The sequence below is a fragment of the Pseudorca crassidens genome, chromosome 18, assembly GCF_039906515.1.
Source record: "Pseudorca crassidens isolate mPseCra1 chromosome 18, mPseCra1.hap1, whole genome shotgun sequence".
In the NCBI taxonomy this organism is placed as follows: domain Eukaryota; kingdom Metazoa; phylum Chordata; class Mammalia; order Artiodactyla; family Delphinidae; genus Pseudorca; species Pseudorca crassidens.
The window spans coordinates 73,787,274-73,814,063 of NC_090313.1; the positions used below are offsets into that span (position 1 = coordinate 73,787,274).

The following is a 26,790-nucleotide window of genomic DNA, read 5'->3' on the forward strand; positions in this document are numbered from 1 at the left end:
CCACAAGTAGTGAAAGGGCGTTTTGCTCAATCGCTAACAAATACAGCAGGAACAGCAGACTCGGGCTGAGGCTTTCTGGTCCCTGGTAGTGAGGTCACGGGAGGCTACAGTCCCCACAGAAAGAACCTACCAGGAGCTAAAGGTCACAGTGGCTCAGGCCTGGAGGTGGTGGTGAGGAATCACCTGTTCCCAGGAGTCTGAGCCCCGGCTGAAACAGAGCTCCAGCTTTCCCCAAAGACCCTCCAACTTGGGGAAGTTATTAGAATTTCACCAGGGACCCTAGCTAGTGAAAAAGCTATCAGGATCCACAGACTAGGGAAGAGGTGCATATATAAAGACAGGTTTATCCTAGGGTGACTGGGTTTTAACAGAACAAACACCATGGAACGTCCATTAAAAAACAGTGTTTCATGGATTGAGACAAAGCCAGATTGAGGCCAACGGAGAAGCACTTAGTTACACACACAGACACTCTTTTTCCTATTCGTTTCCATCATGGTTTATCACAGGAGACTGGATATAGTTCCCTGTGCTCTGCCCATCCTATATGTAATGGTTCGCATCTACTAACCCCAAACTCCCAGTCCATCCCTCCCCCACCCCGCCAAGGAGCAATTATTTTACCTACATTGGGGGAGGGTGGAGTGTCATCCAAAACACAAGAATGGCGGGGGGCGGGCACAGGGTAATGACGGGTAAGTCCCGGGCAGCGAGCCCCGGGGCGGGTTTCTGGGTGCATGGGGGGCCTCTTTGGAGGGTGCTCTTGTTTCCGTAGAACTAACTTCCTAGCCGTCTTTGCCCCATGCATCCTGCCCCGGTGGATGGGATCAAAATGAAGCAGTGACAACAACATGTTTGTTTGTATTTAAAATAGGTCCACAAAGCGGTGCAGAGATGAAGCATAAACAGCCCAGAAACATGAGAACAGATGGTCGGCACCATCCATGATTCAATACGTGCAGATCGAAGCAGGAGATGTTGTCCACCTATGAGGCTGATCAAATGAAATATTCTGATAATACAGGGAGGGTCTGAGGAAACCGGCCTTCGAGGGACCGATGGGGGGGTATAACTGAGAGCTGCTTTGGGGGGCACAAGTATCTTTCAAAATTTAAAAGCTAGGGATGGGAGCTTGAGAAGGGTGACAGCCAAAGGATTTCTTTTTGGGGTGATGAAAATGTTCTAAAACAGATTATAGTTACAGCTGCATAACTGTGACTATACTAAAAACCACTGAATTGTTTTCAATTCACATTTTAAATGAGTGAATTTTATGGTACGTGAATTATACCTCAATAAAGTTCTTACCAAATATGGAAAGAAAATCTGCAAAATAACATGACAGGAAAAATATCTCAGGGGATAAATTTAGATGTTTTTGTAGAGGAAAAGTTCACGTTTGAATTTTGAGATTCTGTGTAACAATGATGACGATGTTTGCTGACAAAATAAAAATTCCACCACTACACTGTTTTATACGCGTGCACACACACGCACACACGGATATCTGTGGAGGCTAAGGGAACCTGAGAACCACTCTTACTGTTTCTTAACTAGAAATAGCAAATAAGACTCAAATGAAGATAATAAAAAATGCTCATCATGTATTTTTCTTTAACAAGTACTATTTTGTATGGGTAAAATGTATTTGTCATATACTAATATCAGTATCTTTAGGAAATCAGAACAGTAAGTTGACTATATAGATCGCATAGATGGAATAAAACAAAAAGGTAAAGAAACGAATAATAACAAATCAGTTACATTGGAGGAAAAATTAAATGACACCTATCTTTTAACCTAACAATTTCCCAAGGGCACAAAAAATTTGGTCAAGGATGACTACTACAGCACGATTTGCGTTCAGGAAATAGTGGAGGGCTAGTTAAATAAATGATGATAAATCCACTATTCACATAGGACAAATCCTACGTGCCATGGGATACGGGTAACCAGTAAAAAAATAAGGTGAATCTTTTCATGTTATCGTGGAATGATCTGTAATACACCGTTAAACAAAAAAGGCCAGATGCAGAAAGAGTATGACTGTGTACTTCTACTTGGAATGGAAATGCATCTGTATTTCTGACCCTCCCTTAGAGGCTGTGCGTTTCAGTTACAGGGATCACTGCCCAACAAAACACCTGCAACAGTATGTATTTGAGAAAATCCTATTACGTGTTTTCATATCTTATGAGTTAAAACATTTTTAAAAATTACTACCATGACTAAGGAGAAGACTAGGTTTTAAAAGGTTATGTAGCCTGTGGTCAGAAAGGACAGGACTTTTCCATCTAACGTGCGATTTTATTTGTGTTCGTGGCAGGATGATTCATGGGCCTGGCACTCTTTTGAGGGGTCAGAAATGACTGATTTTCATCCGACTGCTGTCCCTGAACTGTACTGTTGCCTTAAACAAATCATGAGCTTGGCAGGCCTCAGTTTTGCTGTCTATGAAGTGGCAACGTAATCACTTTCCCACATATAGCACCAACCCCCAAATTCCCAAGCGCTATTATATATGAGAGGTGACACTTCTATTCTTGAAATGACCCCATGTCATAAGCCCCAGGCCTGCAGAAGATATTGGATAAGAAGCGCAGCTGAGGCACCAGGGAAAGAGCTCCAGTAACAGAGTCCCTAAAGAAATAAACATCCTCTTGCCTCTGGTAAATCTTGAAAAATGTATCTATTGGGGCAGATAGGGATTAACGTAGGCTAATTTAATGGGTAACATCTGGAGTCTTGCTTTCATTATTTCTATTCATGAGAAAACATTTGGTACTTTATAGTGTGAGAGGCAAACACCACAATAATAAATCCCTAGAAACTGAGAAGCTGAGAAAATAATTTCTAAAAGAACAGGATTATGACAGGCCAGGAGTATTATGACATTTCTAATTCATAAGCGTGAGTTTGAAAAGCAAAAACAAGATTATTAGTCTGTTGTACAGTTTTAAATCATGGAACACACAGATGTACGTATGCATGAATAGAGAGTGTGTGTACCCAGTATATACATATATACCACAGTTCATAAATCAAATGAGAGAGAAAAAAACCCAGTGAGTAAGATCAATTTTCTTTAAACAATTGCCCCAAATGTCCCTTGAATAATTACAACTTGTTATTGGTTTACCAAAGAGGCAGCAAACATTAGTAATTACAGCACTAGACTTAAACTGGAGAAAATTATCTGGCTCTAACTCATGATAAAGCATAAGGAATGATACTATACTGCCTTTTATGTCACAGGAAGTGCTTTAGATATAACAATCATAAAATAAGCCATCTAAATATGAAGGAATGAGACTGTATACAAATACGTAGTACTACTGTAACAGTCACTGTTATGGGCTCAACTGTGTGCCCCAGAATCTATATGGTATATTTATTATATTATTATATATATTAGAATAGATATATTATATATAATATATATTATATATTATATAATTATATATATTATATAATATATATTATATTATTATATATATTATATTTATTTATATGTTATATTTATATGTCCTAACCGCCAGTACCTCAGAATGTGACCATGTTTGGAGACAGGATTTTTACAGAGGTCATTAAGTTAAAATGAGGTCACTAGGGTCAGCCCTAATCCAATATGACTGGAGTCTACAGGACACAGACACCTGTAGAGGGAAGGCAAGGTAGCCATCTATAAGCCAAGAGGAGAAGCCTCAGAAGAAACTAACCCTGCTGGCATCTTGATCTCAATTTCCAGCCTCCAGAACTATGAGAAAATTAATTTCTGTTGTTTAAGTCCCCCAGCCTGCAGTACTTTGTACGGTAGCCCTAGTAAAATAATAGTATCGTTACATAGTGACAGGACATCTCACAGTAGATAAAAGATTAAGTTGTTTCTTTGAGAGATGGGGAGTAATTGAAAAGACAAAATAACTTTCAAGGAAAAAATGTAATTTAAAAATTACCCGCAACTCACTACACAAAGAGAAAATGAAATTTTCCCTTTGTGTTGTCCCTTCATAGCTGTTGCAGTGGTATGACTTCTGAATATTCTGTTAGGAAGTTTCCATGTCTTCCTAGTTAATATTTTTACGGCTACCTTGTACTTTCATGTGGACGCACCGTAATTTACATGTCCTTATTGTCGGACATTTGTCTTGTGTCACTCATATACTGTTCTGCTTTGTTCATCAGGGCACATTTCTAGGAGCAGAGTTACGTGGGGTTAAAGACTGTGAGCGTCTTTGTGAAGCTTTTTTGGGGTTTTTTTTTTTTTTTTTTTTTGATGGCAGTGATCCTGTAACAAATCAGTGCCCACCAGGGGGAGCTATAATGCCTGGGAAAGCCCTCTGGTGGCGAAGGTCTCTGTCCACACTTGTCAAATCACAATGACCCACAGGAGGCCGCAGGCTCAGTCCATGAAACGCGCTGCCTGAGATCCTGGCCACACTGCCCTCTACTGCCCCGCTCTCTCTTTCTCTTTCTTTAGGACCTTCTTTTTGATGAAAATGTCAACAAGAGAGAAAAGGAGGGGCTGAGATGGAGGAAAGGTTCAGAGACTAGGAGTAGAAATGGGAGTGAAAGAGCCAGGCGGAGAGTCCTGGGTCTCCTGGCATCTTTGCAGGTCCGTGCGGTATCCCCAGGGCCCGGTCAGAGAGGCAGGTGGAACATCAGTAGACAGTAATTGAATTTACTGAGCACCTGCTACGGGCCACGCCCAGTTCCATGGTGAATCAGACACGCTGTCAGGTGGGCAAAGACAGACGCGAGCAAAAATTTTAAACGGCAAAAAGTTAGATCGTGAAAACCTGAGACAACTGTAGTGAAGGACGTTAAATGAGAGCAACGCTAGGGAAGGGCTAGGGCCGGGGTCAGATTCCGGCGACCGGCGGATGAAGGAGGTGCCGTAGAAAACACCACCCAGGTGGATGTGAACGACGGGGAAGGGGCGGCGTCCAGAGAGCTAGAGGTAGGGGTTTCGAGGCGCAGGGACCGCCACAGCAAAGGTCCGGAGGTGGGAACACTCGGCTCACTTAAGGAACAGGAAGACAACACGGGGCTCGAGGACCCGTGATGGAGCCAGTGGGGGGAGGTGAAAATGGAGAGAGGCGGGGTCAGATCACGCGGGGGCCCGTGGTCCCCGGAGAGGAGTGGGGATTGTAGTCCTCTAACTGGAAGACCGCCCTCCCCCGCCCCCGCCAGTCTTAAACTGGGGAAAACAAGAGCTCATGAAGCTTTTACAAGAGCCCCCTGGTGGTTGCATGGAGAATTGCCCGACAGAGGCAAGGAAAGCCGCGCGGAGGACATATCTGGGGTCCAGGCGGATATAACGGTGCCCGGGACTGGGGATGCAGACTGGTGAGGGCTGGATGGGTGTGCGAGGCATTTGGGAGGCAAAGCCACCTTCATCTGCTCCTGGATTGGACGAGGGAGGTGAGGGAAAGCCAGGAATCGGCATCGAGGATGACTCAGGCTATTGGTCTGAGCGACTGGGGACGGTGGTGCCGTTTAAGGAGAGGCAAACATCAGAGAAGGAGTCGAACCGGGGAGAAAGGCACACATTAAGCACCAAATAAATCTCTACTGAACTAATAGCCGGATTCATGTACATATAAGGGCCCATGGTTCACAAACGTTATGGTGAAATTCACCTCTGGTTCGCGGTACTCAAGAAGGGCCCTTCTGGATGCTGTCAATTAGTATGAAAAATGTGAAATTCAGGACTGCTGAATTTTGACAAGCCTTGCGACACTTCAATCATTAACGATAATATTTCATTTCGCGTGGGCATATGCTGTGGCCTATTTTATAAGTGTTGAAGTCTTAAAAGCATGAGACCTCAGGATAAACTCTCATTATTAAATCTCCCCCAGTGAGGCGGGCACAGGTTGACAGATGTGCTTCCCTACCTGAGGGTGTGTAAATGGTTCGGGGGAGAACACGAGAGGCATGGGATGCAGTAAGATGAAGGGCACTTTCTAGCTGCTAGGCGTTTCCAATGCTATGGAACAAATACGGAAAGGTTTCTCATCAAGGTGGCTTTTTAGAGTGCATTAACATTTACCTGGGGGTCAAATTTTGGGAACACGGCCTCCAAACTGGATGACTATATATATATAGGAGCCTCAAGATCCCCAAATATGTGTCCTGAAGTGCCCACTTACACCCCACCCCTTTACAACTTAAACTTCCACACAGTAAGAAACCCTTCCTGCACACTGAATCCGGACTGTCAGAGTTTCCAACAGATTTAGAAGGAGTGGGGAGGGGTTGGGGAGTGAGAGCCCAGAACAGAAGTGGTCAGATGACACCCGGAAGGGACAGGAGACAAAGGCAAGACTCAGTAAGGCGGGGGAGGCAGAAGGAGCCCTGGTCTCCAGGCCAGCCTCTGTCCCAGGCTCTGCGGACACGAGCTGTGGGAATTTTGGCAACTCACTCAACCTCTCTGGGTCTCCACATCCTTATCCGTAAAATGAGGAGGTCAGGCACTGTTACAGGCTGAAGTGTATTCGCCTTAAAGTCACATGTTGAAGCCCCCATCCCCAGGACCTCAGAGTGCAACCCTATTTGGAGATGGGGTCTTTGAAGGGGTGATTAAGTTAGAATGAGGCCATTACAGTGGGGCCCTAGTCCAACATGACTGGTGTCCGTACAAGAAGAAAAGCCACCAGGGATGTCTCAGAGGCCAGGTGAGGACACAGGCGGAAGATGTCCTCCCAAAGGCCAAGGACAGAGGCCGCAGCAGAAACCAGCCAGCCCCCGATCTGGACTTCAGCCTCCAGAACTGTGGGAAAACAAATGTTCACTGTTTAAGCCACCCAACGTATGGTATTTTGTTATAGCAGCCCGAGCGGATGAAGATAGGCACCTTTAGTGTTAAGCCCCCTTCCGCCCTGGCATGCTAGAATTCTATGGATATTGGAATGGTGACCAAGGGTCATCAAGAAGAGTTTATATTTGCCCACTGTCCTCTCTTGAAGAAGACAGGGAAGGGTATACCATTTTTATGATGATCTCCCTCCAAAATGGAGCCCTAAAGAGAGAAGCTTCACCTGCAGAGAAAATGTGCTTTGCAGAATGACTCAGTGCCCAGCGACAGGAGACATTAGTAGCAATATCAACGACTGACGTTTCTGTGTCTTCATTTATGAAGCTCTTTAACACACAATATTAACTTGTTTAAATCTTTGCAACAAATTTCAAAGCTGGGGGAAGCCAGCATTTTTGCTCTGATTTTATAGAAGAGAAAATGGAGGCTCAGAGGGGTTAAATCACTTGTCCAAGCTGACACAGCGAGAACTCGGGAGGTGGAAGTCCCTCCAGGTGCTCTGAATCTCAGCAGTGCTCTTTCGAATAGTAATAGTAATACTGCTCTTATGTTTTGGGAGAATGGAAACAAAGAAATATAAGGAGAAACAGATACAAAAATCCCAATTAGTTTAAGGTGCTTTTCGAGTCATAAATTACTTTGTGCCATTTCTATGTGTTCCTTAAGATAAAGGATGAGCCTTTCAACAAACGGATAATGACCGATCCTGTGTGTGAATGTAACTGCAATGCTTAGAAGTAACCTTCTCGGTCTGAGAGGAGAAAAATGCAAGTATGGGGGCAAAGGAGGAAAGAGGAAATGGATGTAAGAGGATGGTTATAATGATGAGTTTTGAAAAGAGAAACCAATGCCATCTACATAAGAACTAATAACACCACTGCCCGTAAACAGGAAGCGGCTTTCTGGGGAGATGATTCTGCACAGAATCTGCTCTTTCCTCTCCTCCAGGTTAATTTGGGCTGCAAAGCCGGTGCCGGCTCATCTAACACACCATGGGAGCCGCTCTGACGGCTGGCTTTGAACAGGCCAGATAGTGGGTCCAGTGAGCATTTACTGCTTTTAATATTTTTAATATTTTTTTGTCCTGTCCAAAATGGTACTGAAAAATGACCCTTTAATTTTACCTCAAATTAATATTTGTTACATAAATTGAACAGTGAACATTATCTCTAAGTTGGACATCCTTTTTAGAAGGCGCTTTCAATAAGTTCCTGAAAAATGTTTAAACAGAGGCTTCAGTTGAGATTTTGGACCCCTTCTCACTGGCTAGAACCCACCCTACAGGGTTCTAACCAGTGAACTCCTGTGACCCTGTCCCTTCCTTAGCTTCCTAGCTGGCGGGGATTCCACGGCGTGTTGCTGACCTCCACCCTCTATCCCAGTTTGGGGGCCCCATTCCCCTTATTTGCTTTTGGAGGGGATGGAGACCAAGGGGCTGCTAGATAATACATTTCAGTCCATTTGATGGTGGTGAGTTAAAATACTGTCATTCCCTCCTTTAGGATGTCAAATGCATGGCCTGGATATTCCGTGTTCTCCATGGGATTTGGGACATTTTCTCGGAGGTTTTCCCAGACTTATGACTCTTTACTTGTTGTTCGAGGGTTTATCGATGAAGGGTTGATGTTTGAAATCTACAGAATCTAGTTTTTAAAGAGGTGTGCATTTCCCCATGCACTCTTCCCATGTGCATTTCCCCATGAACTCGTCCCATGTGCATTTCCCCATGAACTCTTCCCATGTACATTTCCCCATGAACTCGTCCCATGTGCATTTCCCCATGCACTCTTCCCATGTGCATTTCCCCATGAACTCGTCCCATGTGCATTTCCCCATGAACTCGTCCCATGTGCATTTCCCCATGAACTCGTCCCATGTGCATTTCCCCATGAACTCGTCCCATGTGCATTTCCCCATGAACTCGTCCCATGTGCATTTCCCCATGAACTCGTCCCATGTGCATTTCCCCATGAACTCTTCCCATGTGCATTTCCCCATGAACTCGTCCCATGTGCATTTCCCCATGAACTCGTCCCATGTGCATTTCCCCATGAACTCTTCCCATGTGCATTTCCCCATGAACTCTTCCCATGTGCATTTCCCCATGAACTCGTCCCATGTGCATTTCCCCATGAACTCGTCCCATGTGCATTTCCCCATGAACTCGTCCCATGTGCATTTCCCCATGCACTCTTCCCATGTGCATTTCCCCATGAACTCGTCCCATGTGCATTTCCCCATGCACTCTTCCCATGTGCATTTCCCCATGAACTCTTCCCATGTGCATTTCCCCATGAACTCTTCCCATGTGCATTTCCCCATGAACTCTTCCCATGTGCATTTCCCCATGAACTCTTCCCATGTGCATTTCCCCATGAACTCTTCCCATGTGCATTTCCCCATGAACTCTTCCCATGTGCATTTCCCCATGAACTCTTCCCATGTGCATTTCCCCATGAACTCTTCCCATCCTTTTGCTATACTACTTCCAAATACATCAAGTCGACTCCAAGGAACAAAATGGACCACCTCGAATTATTTCTACCCACCAGTTTTAAGCATAGACACAGAAGAAGTTAAATTTTTAGGCAATTAATGATAGCTCAAGAGTATGTTTATGATGAGCATTAATACTTGTCTATTACTCTAGCTAGACCCCGTGCAGCCTTCCTCTATGGACGCCCATCTCAGCACAATGCCAGGCCCGGGCAGATTTCCATAAATACATGCTGGCTTGAAGAGTACCAGGGGATCACTTCCCTCAGAGGAGACAGCGGCCTGGGCAAGCCACACCCCTTTTGAGTTACCCAGGGCCTTCTCCAGTTGCAGCGAGCAGGGGCTACTGTTCGTTGCGGTGTGCAGGCTTCTCATTGCGGTGGCTTCTCTTGCTGCAGAGCACGGGCTCTAGAGCACGGGCTCAGTAGCTGTGGCACATGGGCTTAGTTGCTCCGCAGCATGTGGGATCTTCCTGGACCAGGGCTCGAACCCCTGTCCCTTGCATTGGCAGGCAGATTCTTAACCACTGCGCCACCAGGGAAGCCCATGGCTGTTTCTTTATGCTAGGTCCCACCCTAGCATTCATGAAGGGTGGGAAATATTCTTACTGTAATATTTCAGTGATTCTATGTACCCCCCCCCCCAAAAACAATAAACAGCTAATAATAGAGGCCAGGCACGATGCTGAGCCTGGCACTTACTCTGAATTATCCCATTTCAACCTCACACTAGAAGCTGGGAGGTAAGTCCTAATGCAACCCCCATTTCACAGATGAGGAAACTGAGGCTAAGAGGGCTTAATCTCCTGCACAGGAGCATTGACTAAGACCAAGTCTGTTGGACCCTGCAGCCCATGCTCCTGCCACAGCACTTGGAGGAAGGAGGTCTTTAACTCAGCACTGTGTAAAGACAATAACAGGACTGACCAAGAATGACTGAACCTCTTCTGAAATAACCGAGGATTTTACTTCACTGAAATACGTTATAACCTTTCTTAAAAGCTATAACATGGACCTCTGATATGGTCCCCAGATGTCCCCTACTGGGGATACCCACAGTCTTACTCAGGCCCCCCACCAGCACAGCCGGGATCCTGCTGGTCCAGAGCCAAGCCCAACCTCTCCATACTCATGCCTGTGTGCGCGGTGACTCTGCCTCTCTTACAGGGTCTCACCTCCATCTAACAGCTGCCTCCCACCCCAGCCTGTCATGTACAGTAAGCACTGCCCGACTGGTTCCTTATTTATTGCTGGAGATTGTAAGCTCTTTGTGTCTCCATCACCCAGGAGCCTTTTGTACACCTGAAACTAACAACACTGTAAATCAACTATGCTTCAATGCTTTAAAAAGCCAAAAAAAAAAAAAAAAGAAGAAGAAGAAGAATAGAGAGGCAGACATGAAAACAGAACCAAACAAAAACGCTGTCTCAGAGTAGGTCTGGGAGGCATGTTAGACGCTCTAGCTAGAGGCGAGTGCTGTTTTTGTCACAAGCATTTCTGGTTACTGATGGTTTTTAATCGGGGAAGTGACAGGGGATGGACGCTAGGGGCAGGAAGGAAAGGAAGGGAATGAGTGAGAAGGCATTTGCAAAAGGAGAGATGAGGTCACTACAGGAATGAAAAGGAGAGGACAGAAGTAGGACGGACCTCCGAGCTAGAATCAACAGAACCTGGGACTTCCTGGACATCAAGCATGAAGCAGACGCAGAGGCAGAGTCGGCGATGCCCCTCATTTCTGTACCGGTTTCCTCTGCAAACTGTGGTGTCAGTAACTGAGCTTCAAACTGTGGTTGAGCCTACCTGTCCCCCATCTCCCTTTCTTTCTTTTATTCAAAATACTCTCTAAGTGTTAGCAGAAACGGATGCCCTGCTGGACACGCCATCTTCCAGCCTCCCTTGCAGCTCCATGGGGCCACATGACTGTCCTTGGGTCAAGGGATGTGAAGAAGTGATGTGGCAACTTCTAGACCAGATTCTTACGAGGGAGCTGCTTGCCCTTGACTTTCCCTCCTTCTCCTTCCCTCAGGCTGAAACCTGGGGCTTCTTGTCTGCGGACAATTACACGAGAGAAAAATACCCCTGTTTCTTATTTATTCCATTGAATCTGGGTGCCTTTTTGTTACAGCAGCTTAGCTTGTACCTGAAATAAATTAGGACTGTGACAGGAGAAGTGGCGATTTGGTTCTGCTTTGAAGTGGGGAGCGTGGGGTACGTGGAGACGAAATTAATTGCTCCTGAAGAGCTGTACTGCCTGTGGTTCACCAAGAGGTGAACTCAGGAGAGACCAGGATTGGAGCCATGGTCTCGGGAGGGCACTGCTTAGGGGGTAGTTGAAGCCATAGGGGTAGATGAGATCACCAGGGAGACCACGGAGAGCGAGGAAAGGGGGCTTAGGACAGCATCAGGGGCAAAAAGGGATTTTTAAGGAGAGAGCCACTAACTTTATTTCATGCTATAATCATTCACTGCCATGTCTGCTTTTCCAACTAGTTACAAACTCTTTGAGTTCTTGGATTATAGCTTACTGATCTCGGGACAAAACACTGAGAACATGTTTATGCAAAACAGGCACTCAAATTGATCTTAAGAACGACACTTAAAATGCTTCATATTTCAGGAATAGGTTTGCTTTCTATTCTTGATATTCGAGGCTGTAGACTGAGGCCATCCTGAGTCAGTCTTTAAGTGCTGGGAATCAGAAGACAAATCATGAGCACGAAGAGGGTGGGCCAGGTGGGAGTGTGGCAGCCTTGAGAGCACCTGCGTGCCCAGGTGAAGGGGGCGTCTGCCGTTCAGCAAAAAGACAAACCGCGCAAGAAAAAGTGGGCGACAGACGGCTCATGGAAGATATCCAATAGCTAATTAGCACATAAAAGTGCTCAACTTCCTTAGTGGTCAGGGAAATGCAAATTAAAACCACGATGAGATACTGTTCACACCTGCTCTAACGGCAAAAACAACAACAACATAACTGACAACACCGAATGTTGGCAAGCATGTGGAGAGACTGGAACCCTCAAACACTCTGGGGGACGGCGCAAGAATGGAACAGCCATTTCCAGAACTGGAAGCTTCTCCTAACGTGAAACTCACATCTGTCCTATGAGCCAGTCATTTCTCGTGTAGGAATTTAACTGAGAGAAATGAAAAGCATCTCTGTCCACAAGAAGACCTGTGCGACGATATTCGTAACAGCCTTATTTATAACAGCAAAATGTGGACACAACCCAAATGTCCATTAGCGGAAGAGTGGATAATTCATGTTGGCATATGCATGCCAGTGGAACGCGACTCAATGAAAAGGAACAAACTACTGACATGCTCAGCGACGTGGATGAATCTCTCATGCAGGGCAAAAGCACCCAGACACCCAGACGCAAAGGACCATACACTGTCTGATCCCATTTGTAGGAAATCCAAGACCAGGCAAAACTAATCTATGGTGACAGAAATACGGAAGTGGTGGCTTCAGAGGTAGGGAGGGGGTGGAACTGACTGGAGAAAGAGGCCTGGGGGAACTTTCGGGAGTGATGTAAACATCTTAGGTCTTGTCTTGGGTGGTGATTATATGGATGTATTCACAGACAAAGATCATCAAGCTGAACACTTAAAACAAAATGAATAATCAGGGCTTCCCTGGTGGCGCAGTGGTTGAGAGTCCGCCTGCCGGTGCAGGGGATGCAGGTTCGGGCCCCGGTCCGGGAAGATCCCACATGCCGCGGAGCGGCTGGGCCCGTGAGCCATGGCCGCTGGGCCTGTGCATCCGGAGCCTGTGCTCCGCAAGGGGAGAGGCCACAACAGTGAGAGGCCTGCGTACCGCAAAAAAAAAAAAAAAAAAGAATAATCACCTTAAAACAAAATGAGTAATCTTTTATATTTATCCACACATTTACCATTTTGACAATCTTATTTCTTTCCTATAATTCCAAGTTTCTATCATTTTTAAAAGATGTTTTCTCTGGATACTGACTTCTGCTTTTGTTTTTTTTATTATTCTTTAAGCAGTTCAAACGTCATTCCACTGCCTCGGTCTGTTTCTGGCGAGGTTAACTGTCACTCACAGCCCTGTCCTCTGTATGTGATGTGTGTCTTTAGCTAGGCTGTCTTTGGTGTGATGTGTGTATTTGCATTTATCCTGTTTGGGGTTCACTGCTTCTTGGGTCTGCAGGTTGCTCTTTTAAAAAACCAAATTTGGGATGTCTTTGCACATCATTTTTTCCAAAAAGGTTTCCCCCAATCACTCACTCTTCTCCTTCTGACAAGCCAATTACACATCTCTTACACTGCCACAGGTCCCTGACACTCTGTTCATTTTCTTTTAATCTTTTTTTTCTCTCTGTTCTTTAGATTGGATAGTATCAGTTGATTGTCTCCAATTCACTGACCCCTTTTCCTGCGGTCTCCAACCTGCTGTAAAGCCCAGCCAGTGAGTCTTTCATTTCAGATTCGACTCTTGGGCTCTAACATTTCCGTTTGGTTCTCTTGTAGTTTCTGTTTCTCTGTTGTGCTTCCCCACCTGGTTACTCACTACATTCCTCTGTTTCTGGAAGTGCCTGAACACGTTTATGACAGTTTTTAAAAATTTCACATCTGCTAGTTCTGACATCTGGGTTATTTCAACACGCATGTCTATTGACTACTTTTCCCCTTGACTATGGGCCCTGCTTTTTGCAGGTCTAAGTTTTAAAAATAAGTGTTCAACATCATGGATGGTATACTGCAGGAAGCGTGTACTATTTTGTCTTCCTTTAGCAGGTGTTGAGTTTTGTAGGCAGGCAGGTGAATTACTGGATGCCTTTGACTCCACCACACTTGGTTTTAGTCTTTGTTAGGGTGGGTCCACTTGAGTTTCCTAGAGAGACCCTTACTCTCGGTCATGGTCCTTACTCCTAAAGCCTGGCCTTTCTCAGGTCTTGTCTCGAGGTGCTCAGTGAGGTCTCTCCACCCTGGCTGGGCTGGAATCCAACGTCTCCCAGCACAATGCAGCCTCTGTTGCCCTCACCCATGTCAGTCCTGCAGCAGCTGCCCTCTGCCAGGTCTCCCCAGACATGTGATGCCCATGCTTCATCTAAGACCACCCGGGAACCCCCTGTGCAAACTCCTGGGGCCTCCTCTGCATAGGTTACTGCTCTCCACTGCTCGGCCCCATGATTTGTTTCTTTTTTTAAAAAATTTTTTGGCCACGTGGCATGTGGTATCTTAGTTCCCCGACCAGGGATTGAACCGGCGCCCCCTGCACTGGAAGCACGGAATCTTAACCACTGGACCGCCAGGGAAGTCCCGATGGCCTCACGATTTTTAGCTGCTTTAATCACTGGATCTCTGGTAACTGCTTCTTCAGCTCAGCAACATGGCGGTCACTGCTGGAGCACCTCTCTGTGCTGTGGTCTGGTAAGTGACTCCAGGCAGAAAGCTGGGGCCAACAGGGGACTCAGTGTGATCCCTTTTCTTCAAGGATCACGGGCCTGTGCTGTCTATTGCTTGGAAACAGCTGCCTTATATATTTTGTGTCTTATAGCTGTGTACAGTGGGATGTTAAGTCCAGTACTAGTTACTCTATAATAGCTGGAAGCAGGACAGGCATGGGTACTTGGTAGAAGCTCCCAGGTGATCCTAATAGGCTTCCATCTCCTCCCATGGGGATCCCTGGCTAAGAACTCAGGTCCCAGGAACAAAAGAGGTATGCAGATGGCTGCCCAAGGCTATCTCAGTGAGATGCCATTATTATAATAGCACATGATTGATTCTGGTCCACTAAGCTGTCCTCTGATTACAATTTTAGCTTTCTAGGTAGATGTGCCTATAAGGAGACATATCATTACTTATTGTAAATTAATAAATTGGGATTTTCGTTTTCTATATCAGGCTCTAGTAAACTTACTTAAAAGGCGTTTCATTGGAAGTCAGAGCCATTCTTGGGGCACTACCGATGCCCACACTTAGGTGCCAGCCTGGTCTGTCCATCTGGAACCATCATTCTGATTAGCTAAATTCTGACCAAGTTCTTCAGCACTAGCTTTTCCTTTTTTTTTAAGAAAACAGCTGTGTTAAGGGGCCCTGAGATCAGAATCAGATGCATTATCACCAAAACCTAGTAAGTCTTTACACGGTTCCTTGCAATGCAGAGCTGGTCTAGTTATCATCTTCACCAGAATTAACCTCCTGAAGACCTGACATTTGGCTGAAAAACTGCAATTTTAATCAAAAAGAGTGATCTGAACATAACATAAGCATATACTGCAATTTATATATTACTTGATTCAAATTAACTGCCAAATTAAGGAAACAGATTGCCAGTACTCTTGAAGCTGGACCTGGTATCTGTGGTTACCTGAATGAGTGAGAGTAATTTCATAATGGCATTAGACAAGAAAAACCAAAGGTCTAAAAAATCTATGAAGAGAGATTCACTGGAGTCTAACATCCCAAACACTGCCCTGCTTTGTATGCAAGTAGTTTAAAGAGTTTCACAGATAAATTCATTTGCCCTATTCCTCTGGTTTAGGGGTCACCCCATGGAAAACCAGTCTTTACTATTTTTCCCATCTCCCAAAGGAGAAATTGAGTCAATGACGTCATTAACGCTGTTGATATAATTGCTCAAGTGTAGAAGAAGCACTTCCTCAATGACTCCTCCATTGCCTTCAAGCTCAGCTGTTTTACCCCTAAAAGCCCTTCCTGGACCCCTGACTGGGTTACAAACCATCCTCTGAACTCCCAGATCTCCAGCACCTTACTCAGTACCCTGGGTCTTAAGTACCTGCTTCTGCATCTGCCTCCCCAGTGCCCAGGTGTCCCCTGAAGTCAGCGACCATGTCGCATCCATCTTCCACTCCTGGTACACTAACAGGTGCATCTCCTGGGTTCAGTCAAGTTTATACAATGAAGCAATGAATGGTTCCCATTTAATGCGCTAAGCCCTGGGATGGGGCTCAAGATACAAAGAAAAATAAGAGGGATCCAAGTGCACGGGAAACTCACAAGTGGGCGGTGATTACATTTGCATAATTTGTATGTGATTGTCATTTAAAGCACTGTGTTTTGCAAGATGCTCTTCAGCAATTTTCAGGTTAAATCTACATAGCAGGTCACGTCTTTTTCTGCTTTTTCTTATCTTCCCCAAGACACCACCTGAAATCTTACAACACAAAGGCAGCATGCTATGGTCATGCTGGAACAAGGTAAGGACCCAGCTCCATTATCCTTAGTAGCTACGTGATTTGGGGTTTGCTTTCATTCTCTATAGCCACAATTTAGTCACCTTTACAACGGTGGTGGTATTATCTACCTTACCTGTCTGTCTCCTAGGGTTGTTGTCAGGATTAAATGAAATAATATGTGAAAGAGCTTTGTAAACCATACACCACTGTAGATATTGGATTTATTATGAAGTCACAATTGTATGGAAGCTGCTGACTCCAAGTTTCAAGACACTGCTTGTCCGCAGGGTAGTTTACGGGCAGCCCTTGGTATCCTTATTTTTTTCGGTCAATTCAGGTTAAGGATTAAACCCCCAGATTTAAAAATATTAACATTATTCATAAAGGAGTAAATATTTCAGAGCATCACAAAACAGACATCTCCATATAAAATAACTAAAAGGTGCTATACCTATAGACTTCAAAGAATTTTATAAATATCAAAAAATGTGTTGCTGCCAGTTAGAATAAATCATTGTCTCAAAGAAAGTAGCAGCTTTGTGGAACTGTAGCTGATGATGTACTTTCCATGGCAACCAAACCCAGTCTCTGGTACATCTAAGGGAGTTTGTGGTTTTGATATTACTGTGCATGGGTAAGCACCTGTTTGAGATAGAAACTAAAATGACTTTTAAAAATTACATTTACTGGGATAAAATCTAATCATGGCAGTTGACATCACTGGCTTGAATTTTTCCCAGCTCAGAACATCATTTTCCTATAGGAGGGACAGGTAACTCCCAGACCTCGTCACGCTGAGTGGTCCATCTTGCAAAGAAAGCAGTATATTTGAATCTCTACTGTCACACTCAAATTTCTGACAGCAGACCAAACCTTCTAGATCAAATCTTCTAAATAACACTATTTGCACCCCACCATAGAACCTAGGACAGTGATAGTTAAATAGTAAATATGTATTTGGGTCCCCCCTGCCAAAGTTGTTGAGAAGATTAAGAAGATTCAACTCTGCTGATCAGAGAGAATTTCGCATTCCAGAGAGGTTGTGTTTTTTTTTTTTCATTCAATTCAACATAAATGTCTAATTTACTTTGTGGTTTTCTCTTTGACCCATGTGTTAGTTGTGTGTTGTTTAATTTCCAAGTGTTTGGAGTTTTCCAGGTATTTTTGTGCTACTGCTGTATAGTCAGATTCTGTTAGAGTCCAAAGCAGTCTGTATGGTTCAATTCTTTTATATTTGTTGAGGTTCGTTTTATGGCTCAGCATATGGTCCATGGAGGTCAATGTTCCACGTGTATTTGAAAAGGATGTACATTCTGCTTGTTGGATGCAATCTTCTATGAATGTCAGTTAGGTCCTATTGGTTGATACTGTTGTTTGGGTCTTTTAAATCCAACTGATTTTCTGCCTGTTCGTTCTCTCAGTACTGAGAGAGGAGGGCTGAAGTCTCCAACTGTAATAGTGGAATTGTCTATTTCTCCTTTCAGTTCCACCAGTTTTCGCTTCATGTGACTTGAAGCTCTATTTTTAGGCGCACAGATATTTAGTATTATTATGTCTTTTTGGTGAACTGACTCCTTGATCATTATGTAATGGCCATCTTCATCCTTAGTAACACTCCTGGTCTGAAGTTTACTCTGTGATATTAACATAGACACTTCAATTTTCTTTGGATTGGTGGTAGCATAGTATATCTTTTTTCTATCCTTTTACTTTTAAATATCTATATCTTTATATATGAAGTGGATTTCTCTTCGGCAGCCCATAGCTGCATCTTGCTTTTTTATCCAATCTGGCAAACTGTCTTTTAATTGGCGTGCTTCGAAGAGATATTTTTATAAATCAGAAAATGTACATTATTTTTGTGATCCCAAGATTAGTTATTTTTTCTGAGGTGTCCTCTTGGGTTTTGCATTTTAACTCATCTTTTTTAAAGCTGTGAGGGGAAGGAATACAACAGAATCTAATCTGAAACTTAAGGGAATTAGCATATGCTGTGCCCTCAATTTTCTGCCAAACATCCTGCTAGATCCTTTGCTCTCATTCAGCTCGTGCGACAGGACTATTCCCTCCATCTTACTGACGGAGGCAAGTGAGGCTCCACAGCACAGCTCTCCCCTTCCTCCACAGTAACAAAATATCTGGGCAAGGTCACCAAGAAAAAAGAGCACATTTCCCAGTCCCCTTGTGACTAGGTTTGCCCTGTGACTTAGGTCTGGCCAAGGAGATATAAGTTCCGGGAAACTTTTCCCCAAGAGGAGCTGACTCACTGTTTCTGCTTCTTCGTTCGTTCCCTCCTCCATCCTACTACTGGACTAGAGATATGATGACCACGTGGCACCCAGTGCTGACCACTGCCACCCGGGACCACAAGGAGAAGTACCACTGTCTTGGGGATGGGTGAACACTGAGCTGTTGGAAGCCTGGGCCCCCTGTGGACTCTGTGGAACAGAACCACACCTGCTTCTGGGTGCTTACCTCCTGACTTTCATATAAGGGAGGAATAAACATCTAGCTTGATTAAGCTACCATTGTTTAGGGAGTTTGTTATTTGTTCCTGAATCCGATCCTAATGGCTATAGCTTAGGGATGAATTAACTGTTATATAATTTAATCTACGTTTGGACAGATTCATACTGGCATCTATCATGGTTTTGGGTGGGAGTCATAGAGAACTGGGATACAAAACTATTTTGTTTATCTGATTTTTCAATCTATTAAATTAAAAGTTACCAAAAAAAGGTGGTGGGGGAGCTGGGGATGCCGTGGTAAAGTTACGCATGATGTGTAAAGTCACGCACCATGTGTAAAGTTACTCACGATGTGTAAAGTTACATACGATGTGTAGAAGAATTCTAGACTTGGGTTAAGACCTGACTCTGTCCCATCCCAGCTGTGTGCTCTTATGGAAGTCACTTAACCTTTCTGAGCCTCAATTTCCTATAAAAGACACCAGCACCTACTTCACAGAGCTGTTTGAATGAATAAATAAAACATACCATATGACAGAGCTTGGTAAGTACTAAGTGCTTTGTAAATCCAAGGGATTATGATCATAAATTGGAAGACACATTTTATGCATAAACCCTGGAAGGTCATCTCACAGATACACTTACAATGGTGTGTGTAAACATATTTAGGTTGCTAGTTATAAATGAGAATAAGTTGAAAAGTTCATTCTATTTAGTAACTTAAGAACGTAATAACAAGTCAGTGTTTACTGTCATAAACTGAGATTTCTATCATACCTTTATATCAAGCTCTCAGAGGTCTTTAGTATGACTTTATTTCATGTTATAGAAAACATTCAGGTATGATGTTTTGTTTCAATAAGCTAACTTTAATCTAAACGGGGATTTAACCATTTAGCTTCCTGTACAATACCTGAGAAACTTTAACAGAAGGATTGCTTTGTTAATTACCGCTTTCTGTTTTAAAACTGTATTTCATGTTAAGTGTTTTTAAAGTTTTCAGTAGAGACGAAAAAGCAAAGTCCATCTTAAGTCTGAGGCTGCCAGAAAGCTAAAAGCCCATGGCCTTGGCTCGGGAAGCGCCAGAGCAGAGCTAACAAGTTCAAGAGAGGAAGGGGTGACAGAGCCACACGTGGGTGCAGAGAGAAGCTTTGTCCATCAGCAGTGGGACTGGGGCAGTGGCAGGTAAAGAAGGCTAGGAGGAGGGCGGCTGGGTGACTGAGAGCTTCAAAGATGAGAGGCAATTTCACAGCACATTCAGACAGTCACAGTTCTGAGCGGCCTCGAGGAAGGAATCTGGTGGGAGATGTGCAGTGCTGTTAGCGTTGGTCCAACTTGTGTCTGCACGTACATCTCAGCAGGGCTCTGGTCTGCCTGTGAGAGCACTGGGGCTAAGTAAGGAGTGTGAGCCAGAGGCCTCATTTGAACCTAGCTATTTATTGCATGTTTTTCTGTGGAGTTCATCTAATTCATATTTTTTTAATTCGCATTTCTTATAGCTCAGGTTTTCTAATAAGGCAGCTTTGCTGGAGAGAAGACCATAAATATCTACCTGATGGTGGTCAACAACCTGAAGCGTAACGTCTCAAAAGGAAGTAATCTGCTTCCGGGAAGAACATCTCACAAATCTATCTCGGCATCTACAAATGTAAAGGATGAACCTTCAAGGATCCAGTATTTGACTTCCAAATCTGGAGAATGCCACTTTATCCAAAAATCAGGGCTCATATTTTAATAACTGTACTTTTGGGGAAATTTTAAGATGTTATTAAAAAATCATATATTAAATATGTTTCTAGCATCTTTACTCCTCCTTCCCTGGATGTGATGCTGGATTCTGGTTTCCTGGAGATCCGAAATGCCCCTTCATCCCACAACCAATACAGCTAGAGGAAGGCTTTTCCAAGGATAGACCCAATTCAGGCCAACTCCAAAGACAAGGCAAGAGCCATCAACCCTGGAGGGTGACCTGAGATGAGAAGCTTTCAGGAGGATTACTAGAGATCCCTGTCTTCATAGGAGATACAAATACCACAGATGACAGAAATTTCAGCCACTCCACAGGGACTCTACCCTTGGACCACAAAAAGCTCCATCCCAAACTACATCTTGGCATATGACTGGCAATTACGTGTCCCTTCTCAGGTGTGTGTGAGAGAGAGAGGGAGGAAGGGGGGGAGGGGGAGGGGGAGGGAGAGGGGAGGGGAGGGGGAGGGGAGGGGAGGGGGAGGGGGAGGGGGAGGGGAGGGGGAGGGGAGGGGGAGGGGAGGGGGAGGGGAGGGGAGGGGAGGGGAGGGGAGGGGGAGGGGGGAGGGGAGGGGGAGGGAGAGGGGAGGGGAGGGGAGGGGAGGGGAGGGGAGGGGAGGGGAAGGAGAGGGAGAGGGAGAGGGAGGGAGGGAGGGAGAGAGAGAGGGGAGGGGAGGGGGAGGGGAGGGGGAGGGGAGGGGAGGGGAAGGAGAGGAAGAGGAAGAGGGAGAGGGAGGGAGGGAGGGAGGGAGAGAGGGAGAGGGAGAGAGAGAGAGAAATTGATTTAATTCCCTTCTTATAAGGCAACCCTAGCTACACTGAGATTAAATCCACCATAATCTTGTGCAGTGATTTACAGAATAAATATCCAGGACACTGCACATATAGATGAGTTTAAATCAAATGTGAAATCCTACCCAAATTATTGGTCCACACTTTTGAGATTATATTCCAACAAAATAACACAAGAGGAGAAAAGTAATTTGCAAACAGTACACTCACTGTAGCGTAATAGCAAAAACTGGTAAAACCCCAAACACTCAAAGGCGAAGAGTAGCTGATTCTAGTTTACGACAGAGTGTTTTATAACTCTTAAGTGACAAGTGCGATAAGTGTTTTTAATCCATGGAAGGAGGAATGGGTTTTCCTTTCCAAAGGTACACAGGATGGGTAATGCCCCCAAATGGTCATGGCGCCTATAGGTCCAGGGCACATTCACTGGGGGCAGCAGGCACAGCTGGTGCTCAGTAATTGTGCTCTTTCCCTTCCCACGTGCATCTACCCGAGCCTCAGTCACTGTACAGGCCCCTCTCAGATGGCCCCTCCTGCACGGAGTCCTGGGTCGTAAGCTCCTCGAGGACATGAGCTGTGTCTTATCCACCACTGACTTGTCCGTATACGGCACCAGGTCATAGCTAGTCCACACGGTGCCTTTGTGCAAACCAGAAAAAAAGATCCCTTCCTGTGGGTGGCAGCAACCGCAGGCTGGGGTCCAGGGCTTGGTGAGCGGCTGCAATGTGGGTGCCTTTCAGCCCCCACTCAGAGGGGTGCCCCCTGCAAGCTATGACCACTTCACTATCCATGGGGACCCTGCCTAGCCTGTGCCTGGCACATACTAGGCACCTAATAAATATCTGTTGAATGAACGAATGGACTGAGATTAAGGAGAACTAAGGTCTTCTTCTTGGTACTTCTTACAGACGTCCCAACTTTAGCCAAGATCTTTGACCATGTCTCAGTTTACCGATCTCACAAATGCGGTGTATAGACTATAGTCATTAAGACCTGGATCACCTCTGAAATGCTATGAAGCTGCCTGCTGCATCAAGGTGCTCAGAAGCTTGTTAAATGAAGGAACTGGGCAGAGCCTTGGCGAGGTACCTGGGCTAGGTGTGGTAGAACAATACGTTGCTTTTTGTCCCTGGAGCTCCTAAAACCCTTTGGATTTCCTGAGTGACAGGAGTGCCTTTGTATTTACGATGAGCTCCTTCTCTGAGTTTATGCTAACGAGGTAACTTACTGGGGGGCCCCTAGAGAGCCTCAGGATGGGGCTGGTCACAGGACAGACCAGGTGATTAGAGGGATGGAATTTTCAGCCCCACTCACCAACCTCTAGGGAAAGGAGACGCTGGAGAAGGGGTTATAAAATCTCTTGATTCAGAGAGCTCCCAGGTCAGTGAACACAGCTAGCTCCTGGGGGAGGGACCTGTCCTGGGAGGGTGTGGAAGCTCCGTACCTCCCCCTCCCCCCAAACACCTTGTCCTGTGCGTCTCTTCCACTTGGCTGTTCCTGAGTTGTATCCTTTATGATGAACTGGTAAACGTAAGTAAAGTGTTTTCCTGAGTTGTACAAGTCATTCTAGGATGGGAATGGGAACCCCTGAATTTATAGCCAGTTGGTCAGAAGTATAAGAGGCTCCTGGGACTTAGGACTGGCACCTGCAGTCTAGTGGGACTGGCCCTTCACCTGTGGGGTCTGCACTCACTCGGAGAGTTAGTGTCAAAACTGAACTGAACTGTTGAACACCCAGCAAGTGTTCTCCATGTGGAAAAATCTCCTACACACCTGATGCCCGAAGTGGGCTCAGAAAACACCACTTGGGCTTCCCTGGTGGCGCCGTGGTTAAGAATCCGCCTACCAATGCAAGGGACACGAGTTTGAGCCCTGGTCTGGGAAGATCACACACGCCGCAGAGCAACTCAGACTGTGCGCTACAACTACTGAGCCTGCGCTTTAGAGCCCGTGAGCCACAACTACTGAGCCCATGAGCCACAACTACTGAGGCGCACATGCCTAGAGCCCGTGCTCCGCAACAAGAGAAGCCACCACAATGAGAAGGCTGCACACCACAACTAAGAGTAGCCCTTGCTTGCCGCAACTAGAGAAAGTCCATGCGCAGCAACAGAGACCCGACGCAGCCAAGAATAAATAAAAATAAATTAATTAAAAAAAAAAAGAAAACACCACTTATTTGGAGATGTCCTCAAAGTTTACTTGTAAGTCAATTGCCAGAAGTTTCCTACTTAAAAACTACTATGGTCAGAGATTCCATCAGTGTGGGATGACACATCTCAAAATCTCTGAGAGGGATTCTAACTACACGCCTTCTAGAAGATTCTGTGGTAGCTCCCCCAGAGAAGTCACAGATGGAAATGTATTGTAAATGTGAACTGTGTCAGCGAACACACTAGGGGGTTCCTTTTTGTGTTTAGTTCCCGGAAGCTCATCTAATCCAGATGGGAGCGGACTCAGAGGATGGACACCCAGCCTGACCGGCAAAGGCGAGGGAAGGAGGATGAGAAGGGAAGGGGACCTCCCTCCCCTTTCCCGGGAGCCAGGCCAACCCTAAGGGTGAGATCAAAGCAGGTGGAATCTGTCTTCTTTCGGCACCCTCCCTCACCCGCCTGGCTCCTCTGCCTGGGCCCCTCCTGCTGCCCGGAGCCCTGGCCTGCGGGAGCCTCCCACTCCCCGGCCTCGTTCCCGATCCAAATCAAAACCCCTCTTCCTTCAATGCAATTCAGTGATTCTCAAACTGCACCTAAGGAACACCTGGGGAATGAAGCAATGCCTCAGCCTCACCCTCAAAGATTTTGATTCTGTTGCCCTCGGGAAGGTCCCGGGAATCGATGTTCTAAAAAGCATTCCAGGTGATTCGAACACGCACCAGGGCTGGGAACCACCAGCAAAGCTGATTCTGGCTGGAGGCTGAAGACCTTTGATTGAATTTCTTCACATCAAGGGTGCAGAAAGCTGACGGGTACTTACGAGCAGGTATCGGTAGAATTTAGGGCAGCATTTTAATGGTCGTGAAGAATTTTAAGCAGCGATTTTTGAATGTGGGGGACAGGCCAGCCCTGTTCTGGGATCTGTAGAAGTGCCCCTAAAGGATTCTGACTTTTCGCAGCTTCTTTGTTTTCTTCTATGTCAAATTTACAATCTTTAGAAATTCCATCTCCCCGTCAGAACCGCACCCCTGGCCCCTCCCCTCCAGTGACCCCGCCCCCCCAGACTCAGCTTATAAGAGGTCCAAATAAGGCTGGGGGGTAAGAAGACAGGACTCATCATCTCTCTACAGGATCACTGGGAAGTCTGGTTTGTAAGCTCAATACCCCTTTCCCTTCAAGGGAATACCCTGCAGGTCAAGACACTGGAATTTATGACTTTACGGTTAACAGACGATCCTGATATTCCCGTCTTTCCCTCTCACAAATGCAGCCTCTCCAGTGGTTCAGGAACTCGCTGCTAAAGTGTCCTCTGGGGCCGAATGCTGGGCTGAAGGGCCCAGGCCGTGGTGCTGCCTTCCCCTCCCCCCATGGCTTTTTCATTTGGCAGATGAATTCTTGTTCTGTTCTTAGCACTAATGCAGAAATCAAGTAAGGCTTAAACACAAAATCCCAGCGTGATCCCCGTGTGGTTCCTGCCGTACTCAGAAGCTTCGGGAAAGCACAGAGGGAGGGGCGCTGGTTACCACATCCCAGGCTCTGGGGATCTTCCTGTCATTGGCAAGGTGTCCTGCGGGTCAGCCAGAACTACACCATCGTATCAAAGAGAAGGAGTTTCAACATGAACCCTAGCATTTTCTAAGCCATCCAGATCCGTGTTCTAGATCACAGAGTATTTCACGGCAGGGTGTACAGTGGCAGGAAGCAAGTTACAGGGAGCACCTCAGTTACCCACCAAAGCTGAGCTGCTTCTGCTGGAGCTGTGCCTGTCCAGGGGTGGGGCGTGACACGGAGGGGTGCTTGTCACCCCACACAAGGCAGACAGAGAGATGTGCTGCCATCTGGGAGGAGCAGACTCAAGCCTGATTAGTTCCACCGTGAACTGTTAGGAAGCTGCCCGTATAACAACGGAGACATGACATAGAAATCATAGCTCCCCGCAAGGCTACAAGAACCCACCACTGTGCTGGGGATGATACTTCCTTTTGTCCAGGCAGGTGTGCTCTGGTCATTACCTGAGACATAACTGCTTTTGTTATACATTCACAGATAGCAGAAAAACACTTTTTACGTTCCTCATTGTCAATGCCCTACTTACCAACTTCATCCCTGATGTTTGCAAGTTCGATTGACAGCTCTTTTTCTTTCACAAGGGCACTTTCATTCTGAAAAAACAAAATGGATACCGAGAGTCCCCTCGTTTTAGGCTAAGTAAGCACTTTCACATGTTCAATTGATGAATCATATTAAGCAAATATTTATAAGTTGAGCCCTTAAGGAGATAATTTTCTCATTATATAAGCATATAAAAAACGTACAAAGCCATGTCTGACTCACTCATTTGTATCACATTCAAATCGCAAAGCTTGCCGTATAATAATATTAATAATACCCATGTATTATTTCTGCACTCTGTATACCTGTACTGCACTCTGTATACCTCAACCTACAGTAATTCTTTGCATGTCTATGTCCTACACATTAATCTGCTGTTATATATTATTATATATTTTTAATTATTGTCACTATTACGAGATTTCTGACCATGAAAATACCATATTTCTCTGAGGGACAGATGCTTATTTTCCCAGCTGTCCCCTTAAACTTACCCTTTTGTCCATACATGCACTGTTACCTACCTAATGAATAATGGGCAGAAAACCTAACATGAAACATTTCTCTTTGTAATAAGACCAACACCAAAACTTAAGTGTCCAAGGTTTTTTGTTCCATTCTCTGCATCGGTAGAAGGAAGACGAAGAAAACTCACACTCGAAGTGTTACTTACTGTGAAGAACGCCATTTGTCACTAAGTGATTGCTTAGCTGTTTTCAAATCAAACACATACTATGACATAAAATAGATGAGTTGGAGGCATGAGTCAGCACCAATATTTACATTTGTTGTGATTTTTATCACTACTAAAAATAACTAGGAAAGATGTGGTACATAAATTCTCTTCAAGTGACAGATGCCAAAAGTACAGGCCCTCAAGGAAAGGCTCCTTCATCATGTAGAATGTACTCCCAAAGCAAACGTTTCCAAAGAGGGAATTTTGGCCAAAATGGGTACCAAGTATCTAGCACAGCCATCCTCAGGGCCTCGTGAATGCTCTTCCTTTCTTAAACTTGCTTTGACTTCGATGTCAGCACCTCTGGA

At 45.2% G+C, this 26,790-nt stretch overlaps 1 protein-coding gene across 10 annotated transcripts in view; it reads right to left on the reverse strand.

Annotated features, from left to right (window-relative positions):
• MTUS2 (microtubule associated scaffold protein 2) overlaps positions 1-26,790 on the reverse strand; it is a 494,370-nt gene that overhangs the window by 23,963 nt on the left and 443,617 nt on the right. For 9 of the 10 annotated variants that reach the window (XM_067713577.1, XM_067713576.1, XM_067713578.1 and 6 more), the window contains one exon: positions 25,730-25,796. The exons of the other annotated variant lie outside the window; for it this stretch is intronic. In XM_067713577.1, the coding sequence (XP_067569678.1) occupies positions 25,730-25,796 (67 nt within the window). The remainder of the gene's footprint in view (positions 1-25,729; positions 25,797-26,790) is intronic. 10 annotated transcript variants of the gene reach the window in all.